Source organism: Amphiura filiformis, chromosome 6 (assembly GCF_039555335.1).
Source record: "Amphiura filiformis chromosome 6, Afil_fr2py, whole genome shotgun sequence".
Taxonomy (NCBI): Eukaryota; Metazoa; Echinodermata; class Ophiuroidea; order Amphilepidida; family Amphiuridae; genus Amphiura; species Amphiura filiformis.
Genome location: NC_092633.1, coordinates 69,655,897 through 69,680,744, shown reverse-complemented (window position 1 = coordinate 69,680,744; position 24,848 = coordinate 69,655,897). Strand labels below are relative to the sequence as shown.

At 37.0% G+C, this 24,848-nt stretch overlaps 1 protein-coding gene across 2 annotated transcripts; it reads left to right on the top strand.

The window, feature by feature from the left end:
* Positions 1 to 7,338: 7,338 nt before the first annotated feature.
* On the top strand, positions 7,339 to 23,545 carry LOC140155940 (apicoplast pyruvate carrier 1-like). Of its 2 annotated transcripts, XM_072178970.1 has the most exons (11): positions 7,339 to 7,512; positions 8,974 to 9,041; positions 11,006 to 11,127; positions 11,981 to 12,107; positions 13,252 to 13,400; positions 16,163 to 16,298; positions 17,636 to 17,854; positions 18,024 to 18,146; positions 18,412 to 18,566; positions 20,390 to 20,544; positions 21,734 to 23,545. In XM_072178970.1, exons 1-11 carry the CDS (start codon positions 7,428 to 7,430, stop codon positions 21,787 to 21,789), a joined length of 1,395 nt encoding a protein of 464 aa, XP_072035071.1. In that variant the 5' UTR covers positions 7,339 to 7,427; the 3' UTR covers positions 21,790 to 23,545. The 2 variants fall into 2 exon arrangements, with proteins under 2 accessions (XP_072035071.1, XP_072035072.1); XM_072178971.1 differs by lacking the exon at positions 8,974 to 9,041 and having other exon boundaries at positions 7,417 to 7,512.
* The last annotated feature ends 1,303 nt before the right edge of the window (positions 23,546 to 24,848 follow it).

Sequence of the window (24,848 nt, the reverse complement as noted above, 5' to 3'; positions counted from 1 at the left end):
CCTGTATGTTCTTCTTTCAACAACGTCTCCGTTTCCTGTTCAATTTTCTACATAGATGAAACATTTCGAAAATGTGTAATTTACCCGGGTAATTTATCGTATTTTTGTCCGGGCTTACATAGCTTATCGTACGTATAATAAATTGTGTACACAGCGCAATTCATCTTACCTTGTATTTCATTTGGGTGTCCTCCGGTGGATCAAACAACAGCAACATCCCTATTATTATCAACGCCAAGTAGACACCTCCCAGAACCAGAAAAGATGAGGGCACTTTATCTAATATTTCGGCATCATCGAAGTATCTTTAAAGAGCATTGATTAAAAATATTATAAATAATATGAAGTCAGAATCAGTGCCATAGTGAAATGTTTATTTCCAATATTTTACTACTGGATGATTATTCCACACCAAAACACTGTTTACTTTTAAACAACATGTCTAAGGTTGTCTGAAATAATCTCACAATAAAATTGTTATGTGTCAGACTAAAAAATACAATAAAAGATAATTTGCATTGATTGGATACATTATTAAATTTTTGATTTATTCATTCACTTATTATTTCACTAACTTTTGCTTTTACAACTTACCTTTCGTCTGAATTTATGCAAAGTGAAGCGTTTGGTGATAAATTCTCAGGATTGATGTAAGCTGTCTGAATTTGATCAAAAACGAGAGCACTTCCTCCAAAAGTTATCATAACAATTCCATTGACTCTTCCTTTATGTTTAGGGAACCACTGTTATTTGAATAATAATAATAAATAATAATAATTATAATAATTACGCACCATGTACAATTACGTGAATGGGTGCATTTTGATTAATTAAGCTTTACAAAAATGTATGCATTTATGAGCCTTATTATGTACAAAGTTAATGTATATAGACAGTTAGATATATTTTTCAATATTTATTATTTTCTTTTTATTGTCATTTTACACTTTGATAATGTGACACGCTTTGGGTGTATAGTTTGCCCTCTCGTTGTCAAACAACGTGGTAAAATTTACCTGGTAATAAACAGTCATGATAAAAGCAAACATACCTTCATCGCACAAACTACTGGAGCCATATAACCAATACCTATGCCGGCTCCTAACATGAAACCATAGGTGAAGATCAAAGCATAAAATGACGACTTGATCGCAAAGAATGACAACATAACTCCTGTACTGTGTCAGAATAAAAAATAAAAAAAAAGATATTATGCCAAAGATAAATTTCTATAGAACGATATTTTATGACAGGCCCAAATTTCTATCGTAAAAATAAGATACATTTTTTGCCCTTACGATAAAAAATATTAAACTTAAACCTCACAAAAAGATTGTTTTGTAGCACTAATAGTTAGTAATTGGGAACTGAATTGTAACCGAGGTCATAATACTGTCATACGGTATATGTTTTAATACCTCATTAAACATCCGCCAAGCAACACTGTAAGTCTGTATCCTAATTTAGACAAAATTACTCCTCCGAAAGGCATCACGAGCCCGACTGTTGCCAGATTCACGGCGAATATGGTTGTCGAAAGCTGCAAATTATATACAAATGTATTCTTCGTTAAACTCACAATTACGTTTATGCTTAACATATAATAAAAGAACCCTGACAAATTTGAATTTAAAATCCAAGATTATGTCCTTGAAGAGGTCAAACTCTTCAAGTACCTTGGTGTTTATTTGGATCCCACTCTTTCTTGGGAAGGTCACCTTAATCATGTCAGAAACTCAGTGAATAGAAAAATAGGGGTTTTATACAGAACCAGGTCTTTCTTGAAAGAGGACACCCTGAACACAATGTACCAATCATTAATTCTTCCATCCTTGGACTACTGCGATGTGGTGTGGGGTAATGCTGCTAAAAAACATCTCAACAAGTTGACAAAGCTCCAAAATAGAGCTGGTAAAACCATTTTAAAAGTTAACAGGCGTTTCCCCACCAAAGATATGTTAGGATGTCTAGGGTGGACTGACCTAGATACAAGACGGGCTAGACATCTTAATGTCATGGTCTACAAATGTATTGCTAAAAAAGCCCCCATGTACCTGTGCAATATTTTTCACAAAATCAATGACTACTCCACCTATCAAACATAACATAACATGACATGACATGGCATGGCATGGCATGGCATGGCATGGGCATGGCATGGCATGGCATGGCATGGCATGACATGACATGACATGACATGGCATGGCATGGCATGACATGACATGACATGACATGACATGACATGACATAACATATATCATAACATGACATGACATGACATGACATAACATATATCATAACATGACATGACATGACATGACATAACATAACATGACATAACATGACATGACATGACATGACATGACATAACATAATATATCATATCATAACATAACATAACATAACAACGGCGCTTAATATACCGCAACACCAAAAATATGAACATTGCGTGAACATTGTCATGACATGACATGACATGACATGACATGGCATGGCATGACATGACATGACATGACATGACATAACATAACATAACATGACATGACATGACATGACATAACATGACGTGACATGACATGACATGACATGACATGACATGACATGACATGACATGACATGACATGACATGACATAACATATACCATAACATGACATGACATAACATAACATGACATAACATGACATGACATGACATGACATGACATAACATAACATAACATAACATAACATAACATAATATATCATATCATATCATATCATAACATAACATAACATAACATAACATAACATAACAACGGCGCTTAATATACCGCAACACCAAAAATATGAACATTGTGCTTTACAAACAAAATACAAAACAATGCTTACATTTGCGGAACGATTACTTTTTGCTTGATTTTTTTGTTTTGCATTTCTTGGGTGTTGTTTCAATCACTTACTTGGTTTCGTAAACTTGCAGGTATTGATCGTTCCCTTATATATGACGTCAAATATGGGGATAAATTTCCTGTTTGAAGAAACAGATGAATGTAATCATTTTGTTATGTTATGTGCCCCAAAATATTCCATGATATTCATTAGAAGTTATGTGTTTTATCATTAATTTTCACTTATCTCTATTGGTTTGTACAGGAATATTTTAGCAATTCAATGAAAATGATAGTAAACAGTCATACATAATGTAAACCACTCGAATGATCATGATTTCCACAGGATGAAGTGGTGGCGCTATTAAAGCAACCATGTACACAGGTAAATGATTCTGATTGGTTTGTGTTGAGGTAATGAGCTGTTTTTAGAAATTGTGTGACATGCTGTAATATGCCATAAATAGTGATGATAATTCTAGAAAGGTAACAAATTATATTATAAGGTCTGGAGAATAATAATAAACACCAAAAGGCAGCAGAATAGAGTTATAACAGGAAACTCTGTGAAACTTATGTTAGCCAGTAGTTGTACAAAGGTCACCATAATTGTATAAAGTCTTCTCTACTTCGGTTCGCGGTGACAGACGAAATATCTGCATCAACTAACTGTGGTATTTTGCTGGACTAACATAGTGCGTTATCTGACTGTTAAGTAGAGCAGCTTGCTCGAGTGATCTCCAACATATATAGAAGACTATTTGGAAACACTTGCATAGCAGCTAGGATAGTGAAACATAGTCTGCAGAACTGGACTGAGACTGTGGGTAAAGTTCTTTGTGGATCACGCTGTATTAACTTGTGACGAGTATGTGAATTTTTTTCAAACACGTGCAATAACAGATAAGCTGTTTAATGGCGATTATTATATATTTCCTCCTGTCTTCATTAAGCATACATACTTAATTAAAACAGATAGATATTATTACAATAGTGTTAAACAAAACAGCTGGTAATCAATTTCAACATTTTAAGTATATATATTTAGTATGTCGTCAGTTTATTCTTGTACAATGAGTTTTCTTCAAAAACTTCCTATATTTGGAGCCATAAACTTCCTATATTTGAAGCCATAATACACCTAATTTTAGTTTACAGAAGAGGTTTGTTTAACCATATATATTCAGTTTTTTGTAGATCCATTGTCTATTAAACCATCACAAATCACGTGAGCATGGTGAATAGGCTCCAAGTCTTACGAAATTGCCAGCAAAAACGAATGCATAATCCGTTTCCCTTAATTCTATAGGTATCATTCAATTTCATTTTATTGTCTAAAATTACTTACCATATGAAAACACAGTACCAAATGATAACTGCGCAATTAATCCTCCACCCAATGCCAATACACCATAAATCTTTTCACAAGCCGACATCTTTTTTGATACATATGATAGTGATTTGTTTCAATTTGAAAATAATTTAATATTGATAGTGATTTGTTTCAATTAGAAAATAATTTAATATTGATCCGCGTGCAGGCTGTTTTTATTGACATGTCAGTGATAATTTGCATAATTAGGATGATACATCAAATTTACCGCATCCAAGCAAAGGGTCTGCCGCCTTGCTTGTGGTCCATTAGACAACATTAAGAAACTGTTCCTTCTCTCTTATATACCAAAGTGGTAAAACTGGAAATTCCTAGCTGTGATTTTCCCAACATCATGGCTAAAATTTCGGTGATTTAGGACTAAACTTATTTAAAATTGAGTTGTCCCGGTGAAAAATGATGTCGGTAGTATTTAAAGGGCATATATATTGCTCGGACATAATCATATCATTGGCAAGCTAATATTATGAGGACAATGAAAATGACTCCTTTTTTGAGAAAATAAGACGTTTAAAATTGATATTCCGCAAAAACCAACTGTAAGTGGTGAGTTCCTTCGAACGAGACAGATTTGACCTAGAAAATTTTGACGTCATGAAATGAAATGTGCCCGCTTTGAAAGAATGGACTGTAAACACTCTTAATGCACAGAACGTATACTGTTGTTGTTCTCATAAAAAACCTCTGAATCAAGTATTACAAATTTAATGGTTTTTAAACATATGGATAAAATCAGCCGCTTCTTTATTATATATTAGTAAATTGTGGTATTACAATTCATATGTATATCAACATCATGAGAAATATTTGGACTAAAAAATATTTTAAGCTTAGAATTTGAGCGTGATCAATATTGTATTTATTATGCAAATAAAAAAAAATTCAATGGGCCGGTAGCTAACCTTTTGTTGACCATTAAAGGCTGCGCATTTATACACGAATGAACATGAAAAGAGCTCAAGGCTCGTGTGTTATCGTGAACGGCGGGTAATCTCACTCTTGATATTGGTATGGTTTAGGTTTATTCTATCTTACGTTGTTTTAATCTGTAGTAATATGCTTAAATGAAAAGGTGTTCGGGATTACCCCACTCTCCCCTATAGTGTCCGCTTCATTTACTTACGTCATTCAGCCCGCTGTCTTGAAAATTAATTTCACTTCGAACGGGGGAAGGACCCGTACGAGCCCGAATTTTACCAACACAGTTTCTCTTTTTTCAGGAGAAATACGCATAAAAAATTGCAACGAGTGTCAACTTGTAATGTAATAATTATTCTCTTCGAATGGAGTTAAACTTGTTTTTGCAATAGATATGCACTTTAATGTCCCAAATTCAATATTTTGAAGACTCGATAATTTTTTATCAATAAAGTGATACCAATGCTACCCTCAGCTACAGTCTATCATTATCGAATAAATAAATATATATTTTTCATTAATTTGTGCATATTAAACAATAACTTTCAAGTTAACTCGTTGCTTGACAGGGAGCCAGTGAAGCCGGGTGAAATAAAGTGATACCGTAAAACTCGATAGTTAGCATAATTGGCTTACTATCGGGTGTTTTGAAAACATACAAGCGTGAAGAGCCCCATCCACAAATGTGTAAAGGGTTTGGTCGATACACATAGTTATATATGAACAAGTAAACCTGCAAATGTGTGTCTCAACCCCGTTAGCTCCGTTGGTAAAGCGCCGGACTTTGGTACAATCCTGAAATCCTGTACAATATCTGAAATCGGAATTTCAATATGTGTTTATTTTTGATAAGGCAATACCTTAGGGGTGGTGCAATAATTATGTGTACCCCGGGGGGGTTCTCAAAATGGTCTGCCAAAAATCGCTTGCCCCCCCTTTGGCCGTGCCAAAAACCTTTACCCCCCTTTGGCCGTGCCAAAAAACCTGACGTGCCCCCCCCCCCTTACACATGTAAGATTTTGGGGAACCCGAATTTAAAACCTTAAATTGTCTTAACATATAATGCGAGCGTAGCGAGCAGGAAATTTTGCATATTTGAACGTGTTCGTAACGTTTTCCTACGCCTTTTTAGGGCGTAATATAGAAACGGTGCCCAAAATATCTGTGTCAAAAATTGCTTGCCCCCCTTTCGACCTGCCAAAAATCGCTTGACCCCCCCCTTTCGACCTGCCAAAAATGCTTGCCCCCCTTTTGGCCTGCCAAAAATCTATGCCCCCCTATAATTCACCCCAGGGTACACATAATTATTGCACCACCCCTTAAGGGCGTATTACACTAAATCACTGCCCGAAAGGTGCAATGGTGATGAGTTCCGGTTAAACGTATATGGCTACATGAGACAATGTGGTGTCCTTAGGGACCATGTTCTTCGCGAGGTTGGCATGTTCTGATTTAAATGTAAGATACTAACCTATTAATGACTAAAATAGATATGAAATTATACAAATCGATTTCACAAGAAAAGTAGGCCCTGTCCGAATTACTTCTAACGGAACAAGTTTTAATGCTAGTTTTGGCGTTGAAATAGCGGCGTCGCTTTTCAACATTTTTAAATAAAAAACTGAACCTGTAAAGTTCCCAAAATTGAAGCTTAAATAAAATTTCAGTCCTTAATTAATACATGGATGACGTTAAAAAGTGACAAATATTGTCACGCCTGGTAGAAAACGCCGTTTAAAAAAGGTGATTTTTACGTGCTTTTCAATGGAGAAGTTATTTGGTGGTTTACGCCCTTGAATGCACTCAACGTACCATAAACTATATCAAAGTTCAATCTGGATTTGGAAACGTGACACGACGAGACCAAAAACACATGATGTATTAAAGTAACACTAAATACTAATAATATACGCTAAAAGGAAATACTGGTACATTACAGCAGAAATCCATACACCTCTATATGGAACATATAGTCGCCCATTTCAAATGAAGTCACGTATAAAGTATTAACCTCATTTGAAGTTCACAATCCCTGCGTGGACGAATATGGTAATATCTTTTATAGGGAGTCAGGGGGTGTATGGATGTCAACAAGAATAGCCCATTATCTCATGATATTATTCGCCTTCTTGCATGTGGAAGTACTAGCTATGTCATTGCTACTTTTTAGTGTTAGTCATGAGACGAATATAATAGTCAGATGAGTGTGATTTGTGCTCGGATTTGTGACGCATTGCCGTAATACAAGCATGGCTATCATAAACTATCGAGGATGGTTGGCAATCACCGGTGGGGTTATCGTACATTTGACAATTGGAACTATCTATACATTTGGTAAGATAACAACTATCACATTAATGGAAGTCTTTTGAAATGCCTATGCTGTAATGCAGGTGCAGAATTGCCTAAATATTGAACCTTAAGGGACCGTTCACAAACACTTGTAAGGGGGGCATGATGCAAAAATGGGGGCCCTAAAATTTTTGACCCTCCTAAGGGGGGGGGGGGCTGAAAAAAATGACCACAAATTTTCCTGGAAAAATTGAGTTTATATTGGGTTTAAATTGGGTTGATCCATAATTTTCATGTCAAAAAGGGGGGAGGCCTGAAATTTTTGAGGTCTGTAAAGGGGGGCCGAAAAAATTTCTTAATGAAATTTTTTTGCATCAGGCCCCCCCACAAGTGTTTGTGAACGGTCCCTAAGCTCGAGATACGTCTGTCATAGAATGTGTTTCCTTTATATATATAGTGTTCCCAATATACAGTGATAAATTTGCTCTCAATTTTACAAAACGAAATCCCTCCAACCAAGGAGTTTTAAATCGAAGGAGAACAACGTCTTTTGTGTTGATTATGGGTATTGTTACGAATCGTAAATGACACCTTTTACCCAAATTCACTTCAAAATGAAGAACAAAACACACTGTTTGATTAATTTAACAATATCGGAATCTTTAATAAAAAGTAAAGTATGATTTAACGCTGATTATAAACATAAACATGAACATTTCAATGAACATAAATACATAAAATCATAAATCATACATAAAAAGCAATAAATTACACTGTTTATTACTGTTACTTATCCAGCTGCATTCTTCTTGCACTCGATGTTCCGGCCGACTAATTTTACCGATTCACTTGTCCTGTGAAGATCACTGTTCAGCAAAGTCCACTGTTTACTTGAATTCATATATCCTTTGCATATAAAATCCTTGCACAGATGATAATTTCCAAAACGGTGTTGCATTTACCAATCAGTCACTTTCTGTAGGACACATGCTTCTTTCTGCCCTGATCCAATATGGACGGATGTGTTGTTTCCTAAACCAGACTTCAGCAAGTTGACAGAAGAGTAGATTCCCCTTTTTGGAAGAGAAGAGCACTCTTTTGCACTCAAAATCTCCTTCGTTATAAATTACTTGTCTCGTTGTAACCCGTGCGAACTCGGGGAGTTGATCATGGTTGCGAAGGTTATTTGTGGAATGTCTTGGGTGTGTGCTCTTCCAGCAAAGTCCCTGGTTTGTTGTTAAATGGTTTATGGAATGATGTGAGGCCGTAGTGGTCAGCGACAACCTGTAAAGTGTGCTGATGCTTGTGGATCAACGTCTAGGCGTTGTGCCTGTGCGTAGCGCACTATAAATCACTGCGCTTTTTTTTTACTAAAAAAGCTTGCAACGTACAAGAGTATGGAAGTCGCTTTGAGAGTATCAAAAGCCTAATACTAATTTTTGAATGTTGTTATCATCTGAAATGTGTCATGTTTGTATCCTGTTTCTTTGATTTCCTTTGTAGGTAATATGTCCCCATATCTTACGTCGTACATCCGAGAGCGTTCTAAACCCGAAAATTTAAGATACCAGGTAAATAAAGTTATTCATTAGTTATAAATCTGGTTTCTTACCATGTGTTATTAGTTTTTACCAGCCTGTTTTGTGACTGTTTTGAGAGTTTAACCTAAAGCCAAGAATTTTCTGCTTTACAAATGCTAAATTCCGCTTTTCTCCGCTTTGTAATTTTAGCACATTTCTGACATAATAAAATTTCACAAGAATCTTACCTTCGTAAAGGATTGTGGGATACTCGAGCTGTGTGTACGGTAAATCTATGCCGGATTTTACTTTATTTTGATGAATTTTGAAGACCCATTTCATTTAGTATTTTATTTATTTGTTTTCAATTGTATTTCTTTTTCTTTTTCTAGGTCATTTTTGCTTATTTTTTTATTTTTTTCTCAGAAATGCGTTTTCCGCTTTACCTCCAAATTCCGCGATTTTCGCGGAATTTCCGCAACGCGGAGAATTCTTGGCTTTAGTTTAACCCGACTCCAAATAGTTCTCAAACAATAGAGGTTATCCATTTATTCATGTGTGACTTCTAACAAAAGGCGCAGGTTCCCGTAGTATTCCTCAAACAGGCAATTCAATGCAGGACCTCGGAGTCACCTGCATGACTTTGGCGGGCTATTTTGAAATAGTCATGGTTGCACATGCAGGTACTTCTTTTGAAAATCCTAAACCAGGTATAGCAGTCGTTGTTATATCCCTCATTAATATATTCTCGTTCATTAATTGGTTAAACGAGTATCATGTGACCAAAAATAGTTTTGCTATTTTGCAAACTTGTTAACAAGCCGATTGATGAGGGAACGGGGTACTATTCAAAGTACTATCTCCCGGGGAAATAGTTTTACTATCTCCCTCTGAGCGCGTCACGGAGCGCGTATGACCTCATAACCGCGTCGCAGTTACTAGTGGTCAATGCAACTCGCCACATACGCGGGATATCAGTACCGGCTCCGGGGTATTAATGTGTAGCAATTCGTTTTGTCTTGCGAAGCACACAATTAAGCAGCACAGACATGACAGAAGTGCAGCTAAAATACGGCGGTTTAATGGCATAATCTGAGTTACATCAGGATCAGTATCTTAATATTGATGGTGAAATAACAGGGAACATGTTAACATGGTTACTCGTTTCACGGCGGTATTGTAGAGGTTGTCACACATAATTAGCTCACATTTTCACGGTAAGCTTTAGCCACTCAACTGTGTGCGTGCTTTGTGCGTTCAATCAAAACAAAGCAAGGCCGGTGTAGCCTTGACTAGGCCTAGCCTACATTTATGCCTAGGCCTATGCCTTGTGTTTAATGAACAAAGAATATATTAATGAAGGATATAAAACAAATATTTACTGCTCTAAATTCGGGATCTGGTGGAATCTATTGGTCCCCTCGGTGAACTGGAGACGGTGAGCCTACTATTTTCCCTCGACCTGGCGGTCTCGGGAAAATAGTAGGCTCACGGTCTCCAGTTCACCTTCGGGACCAATAGATTCCACCAGATCCCTCATGAGCAGTAAATATTTGTATAATAGGATATGCATCTTATAGAACACGGATAACCTCTATTGTGAAACACCACTAAACCGTTTGTGGAGGCTTAACTAAGTATTGTGTAGCTCGTCCCAGCTTTCTTTCACATCAAATCTTTAAAAAATGTGTACAGATACAGGTAAACCATTTGTATCTACTTTGGTCTTAAGATGATATCACTTAACGCAACACTTTCTTTCATCTTGTAACACACGCCAAAAAGTGCGACAATGTTTTCAGATGCTACGATACGTTACCAAAATAACCAGATAACCACAAGACATTAATTTAGAGCTGTTAATTTCATAGGGTGCTTGCTAGATAGATTTTAAAAACCCGTTACTTGTCGTGCTGCTATGGAGCGAACTAGCGTGATCTTGAACTTTAATTTGTTTCGTTGTATTAACTGCATGTATGCCTGACCGTAAACAATTTTGTTTCGTTTTTAATCAGGATGCAACAATTATATTTGCGTTGATGATATGTGGACAAGGGTTAATGATGCCTTTCAGTGGTTTTCTTCTTACTAAACTTGGACTTCGACTTACAACACTACTCGGAGGATGGATAATGAGGTACTCGCTATTTCCTAAGCTGACGGCTTAAAAACGAGACGTTAAGGGATGGGGTATGAACGTTTGGACAGTATATTTTGTGGGAAATGAGAGCACCCCAGAGATATCGAATCGCATTCTGAATACGAAGATTGTCCTTCTGATATCAAATAATTTTGATTTTTTGAAATCTGCAATGTAATATACATTTTATGGTAAATAATCAAAATTGATATTTTTGATATTTAACAGTCCTCGAAGTAAATTTTATAAATCTGATGATATGTACTTAAAGTGTATGTAGCTGGGATGAAAAGCCGACGATCAAATTTTGACCTTTCGTATTGAAGATGTGGATTTTTTTCCCCAAAACACCAAAAAAAATAGGTCTTTTGGGGAAAAATGTATATCTTCAATATGAAAGGTCAAAATGTTCAATTGATCGTCGGCTTTTCCTCCCAGCTACATACGCTTTAAGTACATATCAGTTTACTTCGAGGACTGTTATATATCAAAAAAATTAAAAATATCAAATTTTGATAATTTGTCATAAAATTTGTGTTGTATCACGAATTTCAAGAAATGAAAATTATTTGATATCAGAAGGACTTTCTCCGTATTCAGAATGCAGTTCGATATGTCTGATGTCCTCTCATATCCCACAAAAATACTGTCGAAACGCTCATTCCACATCCCTTAAGTTCTAGAAAAACGTATAAAATAGCTGAATTAGATGGTGATTGGTTAAATGATTGCATGGATATTTGTTTTGTTGGCTGGTTGATGGTTGGTTGCTTGGTTCAAGAGGAATGACATTCTTCATCCAATCTCACTTTTTTTATAATGCTCTTTCTCTTTGTAAATACTATTTCAGTGCTGGCATGTTGCTCTCGTATCTGACGATACAATCATCATTTTATGTGCTTGCTATCACATACGGTTTCATGTTTGGTGCTGGTGTGGGTATTGCATATGTTCCGCCGCTAGTTTGCAGTATGAAGGTATGCTTTTTAAAAAAATCCCCTGTTTATGGTATGTTTCAGTAGATATCCACGAAAAAGCTTATTTCAAAACTTTCAGTTGAGTCTGATTTCTCGTTTGCGTTATGCATGATTATGTGTATTACATAGGGTCCATAAGCCACAGTGTTGTAATTTTGTTCTGTTAAGGGCTCCATCACCCACCTTTGCACAGTATTTTTGCTGGACCTTAGAGCACATCAGACACACCGAATTACATTCTGAATACGAGAGATGTCCTCTGATATTATTGAAAATTGACATTTTTGACATTTAACAGTCCTCGAAGTAAGCTTTACAAATCTAATGATATGTATGTTTCTGGGAGGAAAGGCTGACCATCATACCAAAATGTTGACCTTTCGTATTGAAGATATACATATGAAGTTTCCAAAAAGACCTAAATTTTGTCGTGTTGGGCAGGTGGGTGCGTGTAGGCTGTTGCAGGGTGGGTTGGATTCGGGATTCACATGTCTGACTGGTACGGTAGAGGTCACTGGGCATGCTGGCCAGATTTCCGTCTTATATTGATTTAAAATAATATTTATTTTGCAATACGGTAGTATACCTTATGTAACTGCCCCCAATGGGTTTGAGGAGCCCATTTGGGTTTATTCTCTTTTTTTCCTTTTGTATGTAGTATGTAATTTATTTAGCTTTTTGATATATTTCACTCGAATTGGTAGTATAAAATAAATTAAATAAGGAAGAGGTCAAGCTCATCACCTTACAACCGGTACCCAGCATAACATCGTGCACACGGTCAGCTAATCTTACCAAACAAAATTATAATCCTACCTAGAATGCCTATAGATACTCCTGTTATTTGGTAGGAGTAAGTCGTAGGCCTAAGTGTTGTAAGGGTGGATTAACTTCAATCATTCTTGTCTTCATCCACCCTGCTACTCCGAGTCCACACCAAGACTTACGCCTGCCTTACTTCCGACTTATTACTTTTATGTTGTCCACCTTAGTGGCAGAGAGAAAACCTGCGGGGAGAAGCTGTGAAGTGAAAATGTTTCAGACAGAGGTAACGTTTTCTTCTTAATCGAATTTCCGAAATCACACCGAAAATAAGAGAAATTAGATTTTGTTTTACACCAACTTTCGCCTTTCTCCCATTTAGTGGTTGCCAGAGAAGAAAGGTCTAGCAAATGGATTTGTGGTGGCAGGATTTGGAGGAGGTGCCTTCATCTTTAATCAGGTCCAAACAGCTTATATCAATCCTAATAACATAGCACCGAATATATCACTACCAAAACATCCTGATGAAAAGTAAGTCCTACCGAGTAAAGTCAACATGAAAAGGATGGGAAGGATTATGTCCATTGGTTGTAATAAAACATCAACGATTTTTACAGAAAAGAGTGGAGTAGACCCTTTTTTTTTCAGACTGGGACTTTTCTTTCAACAAAGTTGTATCTCAATTATTGGGCATTATGCAAATTAATCAAAGTTATTAGCATAGAGTTGATACGCAACTCATGATAACATCATCATGATATGTCTAAATTGTGTCCGTTGAGTAGGTAGTTTGTCAATAATTGAATTATTCGTTTTTGGTCGTTAGTAGAGTGGAATAATTATATTATTTATGAGTGTACAGTGAAAGGCTCAGGCTCAGTGGCGTAGCGTGGGTCATCATATTGGGGGGGGGGGCACCGACCATGATGGGGGGGGGGGCACCGGGTCTGATGGGGGAGGGGGCACAAGTTGTTTTCGGCAATTTACCTATGGGATTTAAAAATTTAGATCGATTGGGGGGCATGTGCCCCCCCCCCCCGTGCCCCTATGACGCTACGTCACTGCTCAGGCTAGAGGCTATTTCGAGCTGTGCCAAACAGCAAACAGTCAAACTTGCACAATGGCTCCATGATTAAATAGGGTGCAACTTGATAGACTTGAGTTAAGTCCTCGTTTACGGAGTTTAGGGTTAGGGTTTAGGGTTGGGGTAGGACAGTCTTGTAATAAAGCTAGTAGAGTTGCACCATATTCGGTAATCGCTCCCAAACAAGTTGCCAAAAACAGAGAATGTGCTCATATTTAATGAGTTAAAGGTCGCACTTTACCGATCAGAAGAAATCTACACATCTCATGCAATTAGTGTTGCCCCCGTACTCTTGTCCTGCTTTTAATACGCGTGCGCTCCTTGACATTGTTTAGATAGTCAAGATAGGTACAAAGTCTAACCACACTATATGCACATTTTACAATGGGCAAACATGGACAATAATATGGGTAAACAAATCTGTCTTTAAAGGGGGGTTTTGGATGTGGATTGTCTTTAAAATTACACAATAATATCAAATATCGTCCCCTTTATGCTGCTTTCTGAAAAAACGAGAGCATTTTCAGCGTAAATGTGAATAAATAGCCAAATTTGCAATCCAATACCTTGGTATGCGTGAATTGCATTCTGGGCAGGCAAGCAACAACAACATGTGCCGTAATTCCCGTTCGTCATGTGCCGTGCAGTGCGTGCGTGATTGCATTGACAACCAAGCTCCACTAGTACACGTTCCGATAATTGCGATTGTGACATTAGTTTTCATATAATAGGCCTACCACTCACCACAACCAGTTTTTCCATGTTAGTCTTTATATATCGTTCATGATAGATTTTTGTGTATAAATTATGGCAGTCGACCTGACGACAATGGCATGCTGCAAATGCCCGTATTGAACGGATTTTTTTTGTTTTTAACTCTTTTTCGTACCGTTTCAGAAAAAAAGCAAACAAAATATATTTCCCCTTGCAATATGTACATTTCAAATGAATATAAAAAAGTTTGTGTTAAAAATGGAGAGGAAAAAGAAACCTTCTACTACCGGGTTTGAACCGGGTACCTTTTGGATAAAAACATAACGCGCTTATCCATTGCGCCACAGAGCCAGCTGCAACCATGTTGGAATTTTTAGAGCTATAATACTACCGCCGTCTCCTCTGCAGTTAGTGTGGTTCGCTTTTTTCACAGAATGTGAATGACGCGAAACCAAAGTAGCTGTTGAGGAGACTGATGATTCGTTCATAATTCCCTGCCCAGAAATCCGAAGTACTTTTTAGTATTTACAAAGTGGTAGCCTCTAAAGGCCGTTGTGTTTCATTATTTCTTCGGAAATACATCGACTTGGAGCGTCAAATTTCAGGATAGTAATGAGAAAAATAGTATCTATTATGTGATACCAAAACCTCATCAACAATGAAAAATATCGCGGGATGATGCTGTCGATCGGGTGACGGACCTTTAAAACACAAAACAGTGTTTATCGTAGTTGACAGAATTGGACAGCAAAATCCATTTTTTACTGTGGCAAAGCCTTTTCTTTTGATCAAGAATGATTGTATTTTAGAATTTAGACTTAATAATATCTTTAATGAAATGACACTGTGTTTTTATATGAAGGGACTGTTATACACTTAATTAGTTTGCACTTTTGATTTCTTTATACAAAGAAATTATTTGGCGCTTCGTTACACTAATTTTTCACTATGTCACTTCAAAAAGGGGTTCTTTGATTTTGTCATACTTTTTGCAAAAGAGTTATTTACAATATTGTACGAAGGTATGCTGTTGTCACTTTGTACAAAAAAATTATCTGTCTCTTTTTACGAATGATTTTTTTTACTTTGTCACACTTTTACAAGGGAGTTTCACGTAACTTGATACAAATGGAATTCTTTGCATCGTTCTTAAAATACTTTTTGTTACTTGGTACAAGGTATTTCTTTTTCTTCGTCATTTATTTTCAAAATGTATTATTGTGTTACTTAATATGATGGAACAAAGAAGCCTTAACATTTTATAGATTCCGAGTGTACCTTAATGTACCTTAATTTGTTTCTTTTCATGGAAGAAAAAATATTTTTTTTAATATTCATTCCTTCTTGTCGCCATGTCCTATTTTTATTTAATCAGTCAAGTTACTGGTTTTCTGTGTCATCATGCAAGATTCCATTGCCAGGCGTGAGAAAAACATATCAAATTTTATTGAATCAATTTACATTTTATTAAACAGTTTTCATCTTTTATTTTGAGGTATTTTGATGATCCGGAAGTTCTTGATAATGTGCCGTCTTCATTCCTAATCCTTGGAGCTACGTATGCTGTCATGCAACTTATTGGTGTATTGTTACTCTTTGAACCACAAGAACAAAGTCGTGACAAGATTCAGGTAGTACCACTTTTAAAGATAAACGAGTCTTACTAAATGTGTATGAAACCTTTAATATGAATGAGAATAAAACGTTGAGAAAACTGACATGCTGCCATTCAAATCACGAAGGAAGATTTACTAACTGCTCAGCCAACGTTGCCAACACCGTGTTGCTGTCAGTCCATGAACGGTATTTGCGGTAGGTCTACAGGGTGATTCAAAAAGAAGTTAACTCATGTTTATGGCGCTTTTGTACGAAATCTAGAAGGAATCCGCTGTAAATGAAAATATCATTGCAAAGAGCAGATTCTGGATTCCTTCTAGGTTTCGTACAAAAAACGCGCAAACATGAGTTTACTTCATTTTGAATCACCCTGTATATGAGGATTGTAGTTTGGTGCTTGAATCTTTTTTGATCGTTATCGTTTGCTCAGACCATCTACGCCATTATCTCAAATCAACATTTTTTTATGTATGCGACACAATATACTAAGGGACGAAAGCCCAGGCTTAGATGCAGAAGAAGGAAGCAGAGTCCCCGGGAAAAATCTGCAAGAGCGAGGGGGACTAGAAACCAAATACACAAAAGTCGCTCAGAAACTGTCAGGGCTCAAACCCGTGAACTCAGTGGTAGAAAGTGAATACAGCTATCGTCTCTGCGAATCTGGGTTAGACAGGATAGGATAGAATAAATAATAAACCACAACAACCTTTGCTTGAATTTTAAGCTTTAACAGAATAAAATTGAAATCTAAATCCTATGGTATAAGGTAGATCTTTTATACAGTTTAAACTTCTTACCATCATATTTCAGTGTGTGCATGGGTTGGCTCCAACTTATCTGCAGGATAATGTTCACCTTCATTCATCAGTTAACACCAGACATCATTTGCATCGTTCTTCTCTTGATAAAACCAGACTTCATATTCCGTATACAAACCGCTGCCTAGGGGATCAGGCTTTCCATGTTGCTGGCCCACGGATATGGAATACTCTTTCACAGCATATTCGTGAGGCCCCCACCCTTAACAGGTTCAAAGAACTCCTCAAATCACATTTATTTCCTGTTTCATAATATTGTTTTTGTTTATATTCATTTGCATATGCATGTTTTTGTAGCGTAAGTCTATTGTAGTTTAAGTCTATTGTAATGCGCTTTGGTATTGTCACCAATCAAGAAAAATAAATATTCTTGGGTCAAGTTTCTAATTCTGGTTTGCTGAGATTGTGTTAAATAATACATTGACCAACCGGTGTACTTTATGTTCATAAACTCATATACACATACACATGCGGAGGCAGAGTATGTACGTCGAAGCCAAAAAATATTAATTTTGAATACATTTTGTGTACAGAAAAATAGCCCCAGCAGTGAGAAAGAGAAATTGTTGAACGCCAATAACGAAGACGAGGATGGTCATGTTGATCCATCCATCGAAACTACATTGGATCCGAAGGGATCTGGTCTGAATCTACGTCCAACAGAGATTGTCAAAACTCGAGCCTTTTGGATTCTGTGGTGGACATTCTTCCTTAATTCTCTGGGTCCGATTTTTGTGTCCGCACTGTACAAGGTATGTTTGCTGATTGAAGATTTTCTCGCCTGAATATTAGGAGACCTTTTGCACACATATGAACAGGGGTATATTTCTCACGTATTCACTTCAAAATTGAAAATGTAAACTTAGCCAATTGTATAATTTATCATTATGAATATATATGTATATCATGCTTTATTTTCAGGCATTCGGTCAGACTTTCATATCAGATGATAATTTTCTAGCCTTGGTTGGCGCTTTTAGTGCAGTTGGTAACGCAGGAGGGAGAATATTTTGGGGAATACTTGCCGACATGTTTTCATATAAGGTAAGAGATAAAAGTTACATATTAGCGCATCCTAAAATGACCTCCATTTTTTCAAAGAACTTACCTGTGTTTTATTCGAAGAAAAACAATCTGACCTGAAGAAAGAGTCATCAGTGGGAAATACATTTGATCGACAGTAAATAGCTTGTGCATAAAACGTTACTGTTTTACTGTCTATTATTGTCCCTTTATCACGTCTCTCTATCCCCATCCTATATTTACATGACTGTCTACAATAAATACGAATTAATTTACCTCTTTCCAGACTGCTATGTTGTTCCTATGTAGCACATTTACCGTATTTATACTGACAATAATGGCTGCTCCATATGGAGGGAAACCAATGTTTTTCATTTGGATATTCATGATCTTCTTTATATTTAGTGGTAGCTTTTCTCTATTTCCGACAGCTACTGCAAGGTAAGTTTATCTTTATGCATAAAACTACATAAAATGCCTACAATTATTATTTTAGCAATTCTTATAAGATTATCTCAACGTTTTACGTGATATCCTTCAGAGTTCTTCCTCAAGTGATAACTTCCGTTCTGTAAATGGCAATCTCTTGAGGCTTTCCATGTTGATTCTTCTCCACTTCTCAAAAGAGTTTTTGCAAATCTGTTCGAGTAACAGACATTTCGGCATGCATTGCATTGTCTGGGGCACTATAGGGTGCTATATAGTATATGGTACTATAGGGTCGGTATAGAAGTTCTAGTTGCTCAGGCCTCGCTACCTTGGAGAGACTATAATGCCACTGCAGAGGTGATTAATTATTCCTCTCATTGCAAGGATTCAGAAAAAGTATAGTTTGACCTATCTGCGACATACCGTTCTTGAGGTATAAGCAAAAAGGTGCAATCTTGGGGAGTGGTTAGTTTTTTTGGCCACACAGGGGCCAAAAATTAACAATGCTCAGATTTCAACAAAAATGGTCTCGAATTGCTCGTCATGTAAACATAAGTCAAAGGAGGAATCATTTGCACTGTCTAAAATGCATTGTTATTGACAAAAGTGGCCAATAAAGGTCAATCCCCATTACAGCCTATTGACCACAACCTACTAGTATGTTGTGATGTTTCCCAGGTAACGAAACATCCTACATGGTTACAACTTACAACTACTCCTTATTTGACTTGTTTTTACATGACAAGCAATTTGAGACCATACCCCAAGATTGGACCTTTTTGCTTATGACTCAAGAACGGTATGTCACAGGTAGGTCAAACTATACTTTTTCTGAATCCTTGCAAAGATATGAATGTGCTTGTTAACCAGATTTGAGCAACTTTGAAATTTGACCACTGTGTTGACCTTTAGCCTTGAATATGGCCAGAGTGCCGGGAAGTATTTTTTGTTAACATCTTGAATGTGTTATAGGATCATAAAAGGAAGCTAAAAAAGTCATCTTTAACTTCCCGTAGATACCGGACTAGATTGACGCCCTTGAAACGCACACCTGTAATGTGTATGTGGTTGGAAGAATGAAACCAGTTTTAACCCTATTCTATTACCCCCCAAAAAAAAAATTTCGTGCCATATGACACGAAATGGATTAATATGCATGTAAAAAATATATTTACACAAATAAGGTCTTATCTTTTGAACAGTTTTGATAATTCACTTCTTTTTTCCTAATATAACTACCATTTACACATCATAAAATGGTTTAAAATGTTGGAAACTTGCATATTTCAACCATTTTTAGGCCAAATTTTTGCCCTAAAAATAGCTAAAAATGTCCATAAACTTTTTAAATATAGTCCAAATGAACTCGGATTTATTTTTATTATATGTAGTAACATGGCAGTGTATTTAAAACTGCATGAAAATGCCACATTTATGTACTCATACACAAAAATGAAAATCAAAATACTTTTTTTCATCATATCTGGCTATGAGCTCATTAATTAATGAGCTAATTTACATAAAATTTACATTAAAGTCCAAGCTTGCCAATGGTATGCCACTTATTGGTTTTTACCCAACAGATAACACTGCAACGCAGTGGTTAAAATGATGACTCCACACCACTCAAATATACCACTTTTGTGGGGGTAATAGAATAGGGTTAAAAGTGAGCGTAAGTCACAGTTTGTTCTTGCGGTGCAGATTTAGGCAACCAGCATTGATCAAGTTTACCTTCACATCGCATAATAAGCTTTTACTACTTTAAGAATAAAATACGAGTTGAGGCAGTTTAACACTGTTTTTTGACACTAATCACTTGCTGTTTTCACCAGGGCCTTCGGTTCAGAGCATGTAGGCATCAACTACGGTCTCGTATTTTCATCTAATATTATCTCAGGCCCTATAGGTGCACTTTTACCTATAGTATTACAAGATACACTAGGTTGGAATGGGATGTTTGGTTTGCTTTCTGGATTCTCCGTCATAGGTAAGTTTAAAAGCTCCTTCCCGATCCTTGATGTCTTAAAACCTTGAAAGATACTTCATTTGGATACGTTTAACAAGCATGTCGGCATATGCATTAACACTATTGTGGTGAGATTAATGCAATACCCTTTATAGAAAAAAAATCAGGGAAACAGCAGGAAGAGGATTTAAAGGTTAAAAATGTGTCACTTAATATCAATTAGATGGGTATTAAGGGTACCTATACATGATTCACCAACAAGTGACTCATTTCGGACTGCAATCATGCATTATGAGAATATCTTTCCCCGCACCTCCATTACACATGCCAGATTTTGTTGAACTCAAATTTAAAACCTGAAACTGTCTAATTATGCGATGCGAGCAGGAAATTGTCCATATCGTCAAACTACTCCGCTAATTGCCTATATTTTGGGCAACGCTGTCGATATTACGCCCTGTAGAAAAACGTTAGCAGAACGTTCACATATCGTCATACTTCACATTTTGAGAACAAAGTACAAAATATGGTTCAAGCATACATTAAACATATTTATTCACCAATCTTTGCACAAGAACAAATGATAATGATGCAAATAATTAGGGTGATTACGTTACTGATGTTTGCTTGTACCACATTTTGTACCTTGTTCTCAAAATTACAAAACAATGACTTAGGCAATTAGCGTAGAAGGCTGACGATATGTGAACGTTTTGCAAACGTTTTTCTACAGGGCGTAATAGCAATGACGTTGCCCAAAATATATACATGTATCTGTGCCAAAATATGCTTTTCCCCTTCGACCTGCCAAAAATATTTGCCTCCGCCCTATAATTCACCACATGGTGATCGGGATGCTTTAAATCTTAATAGGGGAAAATTGGAATGTCATCTTTACCTGGGAAAAATCTAACAGCAGACCAGACCGTGGCCAGCTGGTTACATAAGTAGGTATATTTCACCTTGAAGGCATAAAGAGTCGTAATATAGGCCAACTTCCCCCTAGGCCATCCAATATACTAAGAGTTAGTAGGACTACAACTGGTATCTACTGGTGAGTTTATACTCTTATTTTCACATCTGTTAGTTTTATGCATGCCTTTAATTGTATGGTGTCCTGTAACCTCACAATATTGTGTGCTTCCTTAATACCAATCATAGTTACCATTCTGTCAGAATCTTATTGTTATTATTGGTTTGTATCTTGCAGGTTTTATATTAACTGTGATGTTCAATGTCAAACGACCAACAGGAGAAAACATATAACTAATTTAGAGAATAACATTGCCAACACAAGGAATTTCAAGCAGGGGTTGACATACATATTTTCCGTTCAGGTGGGAAATATTGGAAACTATTATCAAATACTTGTCAATACCAGCCTGACGATTGCAGAACAATATTTTCAAGTAGCATGAAGTCAAAATACAACCAAAAGGTTAAACATTACATTTTGTGTAGTTTCCCAGCAAAGGTGTCTGAGGGGGACTGTGCCCCTCTCAGAAGTGACTGAGAAACTTTTGCAAAATGAAGGCCCAGTTGAAGCCATCCCATTTGGTCATTTTGGTGCTATTATTGTGTTCAATTTTAGTTTGAAAATGCCGCAAATTGGTGAAATGAAGGTCGAGTTAAAGTCATTCGTGGTCTTATCGCTTATACTCGGGACATATGTATCAATGGGTATTCAAAAGAAGGGCATGTGTAAGCGACTGATCCCTCTTGTTTGGTCAAGTGGATCATTGCTCACACTTCAAGACAAAAGACTCTACTTTAGGCTTTTCGTTTGAATAAACATGGATGGACTCACAAGGCGATGACCTCCTCAACAGGGATTATGTCGGTGCCAACGCTAATCTGCTCATTATATTATTTTTAAACTCGATATAATCCCTCGTTTCAAATTTGTGTTTCTCTTTTGTTCAGAAACCAAAAATCAGTGGATTAAAAAGAGGGACAGAACTTGTCTGCAATCATAACATCTAAAGCTAAATTTATACTACATAGCTGAGCGACAGCGATTGGCTTTTACCCAATGAGGTAGAGCGCTTTTTGTTGCGTTGGGAAAACGCCACTACCTCATCGGGCAAATACCAACCCCTTTTCACTCAGTGATAGAGTAATAAATTCAATTTTAGTGTAGAGAGGACCATAAGTATAATTGAATATATGAATACAAAACCCACCCAAGTCCATACTTTGGCCAAACTGAGTTAAGCATGGGAAATTGTTGCTATACATAGGACTGTCATATGTATGAAAGAACAACTCCAATTCATCTTGTGTGTCCTTTGAGCATGTGAAAAATAGCATGTATGAAAGAACCACCCAAGTCCAGGGTTTGAGTCGTGTAACACATTGATTGAAATCCAGTATGTATAAAAGTCCACTTGTAACACATTCATTGCTGGGGAGTGACTTTTGAAGAAAAAAAATGGGTTTAATCAAGGAAAGTGCGTGGTTTATATTACATGGCAGTATGCTTATCAACATTATACATACCTGTGTGCCTTATTTTGTATTATCTTACTAGTGGTAATCTCATTTCAACATTGTTGTCTTTGTATATGATTAAAAAAACCACCCAAGTCCAGCATTTAAAATGAACCCCACGAAGTCCCTGAAATGCTAATCGTCATACCTAATACAGGTTAATCCACTCATTTGCACATAAAACTTACCATATTGACCAGGTAAATCTAACTGAAGGAATTAAAATGATACACATGTTTTTTCTCAAAATCACTTCCCATGGACTTGGGTGGGTTTTGAATTCATGTATTCAATTGCTTATTCAGACTTTTGTCATGATTGTGCTAAACAAATATCGGGTCTGTGATTGTGATTTTACCCTTTCGTTGTTAAATAAACAAATCTCGAGATTGAAACAAGCAAATTGAATAAAACAAACGGCATTTGAGAGCTAAGACTGCGCCATTGAAGTTGATGTAAGCATCATGTCACAACGGCGCGGTATTTTCTAATTGCCAAAGAGGGCGCTTTTCACTTGAACAATTTTTTGAGACAGGCTGTATAACGGCTAAGCAATCTTCAACTTTGAACTAAAAACAATAGCCCATGAGGAGTAACAAAGGCACCAAAGCATAACAGGGCAAAACAGTGATTCACAGCATTAACAACAAAAGTGAAGGGGTTCAGTAGAGCATTGGAATATTCCATGCCTGTACTCTCTAAGCGTACTCGAATTCAGCTGACGCCGGTACAGCGTACAGACCTGGCGACATCGCTATTCTTACGCGCGAAGTTTCTTTTGTGTACGCTCGCGCTGTTTGCGCTATTTTTGAGTTTGCTCACGCGGTACCTGACTTAGCGTCGATCCCCTGAGGCAACATGCTATGTTTCCGCGGTATGACAGTGATGCGTATTCCATCACATACCGAACTTGAGTCTTGCTTGCTGTCGACTGTGACTCCTAGGATCTCCAGCTCCTCCTTCTCATCACAGAAGATCTAGCTTGGTTAGATTCCTCTTTCGTGATATTGTTATTACCTTACATTTCGATGGCTCAACGGTCACGTTCCATCTGTCTACACAGATCCTCATTTTCTCAAGGTCTCTCTTCAAGCTAGCAGAAACGTCTTTAGAGTTGTCTATAGATTTAATCTCATCTGCATCTGCGTAGAGGTAGCGTTGGCTTGAACACTCATCATCCGGGTCGTCAATGAAGACAGAAAAGTCCAGCAGCATCTGTTTACGACTGCCAATTAAGCTTTTCCTTGTGGTGGATATTGAAGTCGTCAAGAAGAACTAATTGCATTGAAATCAGAAAGCTTTGACAAGGTGGTGGAATTCAGATAGCTGATGATATCACTGTTAGCACTATAAACAGCAGCAAAGAGTACTTTCTGTGACTTCATTGTTACAGAGAACCACATTAGCTCCATGTCCTCTTGATCAAGAGCACAGTCATAAAATATGGCGATACCCTCCAGGCAATAGATGGAAGATCCCTCCTTTGTTGGATGCAGGTCTGTCTCTACGACAGCTGAGGGAGTATCCTGGTATAGTTATGCAGTCAGCACCATTATTCACAGTAGTATCTACAAATAGTAGGGAACCTACGATGAAATTCATAAACCAATCAGCAATCGTCATTTCACAGTCGTCGCCAGACGGCCTGTTTAGCGACGGAGGAATACATACCGGCTGGGACCGAGACAAATACTGCCTGCACACAATGGGTGTATAGAATATGGGATAGCGCACAGTGTCGACACCCTATGTTATAAATATAAACTTAATACTCCGTTGGTGAGCGACGGGCGAGTGGTAAAAAGGAGTTCTATCTGATTGGCTAGCAATCAATC

Excerpts from the sequence above, each read along its gene's own strand:
- LOC140155940 (XM_072178970.1), top strand. The coding sequence starts at position 7,428 with ATGGCTATCATAAACTATCGAGGATGGTTGGCAATCACCGGTGGGGTT. Across the intron at positions 11,128-11,980 it reads CTCGGAGGATGGATAATGAG|TGCTGGCATGTTGCTCTCGT; the intron begins GTACTCGCTATT and ends ATACTATTTCAG. Across the intron at positions 12,108-13,251 it reads CGCTAGTTTGCAGTATGAAG|TGGTTGCCAGAGAAGAAAGG; the intron begins GTATGCTTTTTA and ends TCTCCCATTTAG.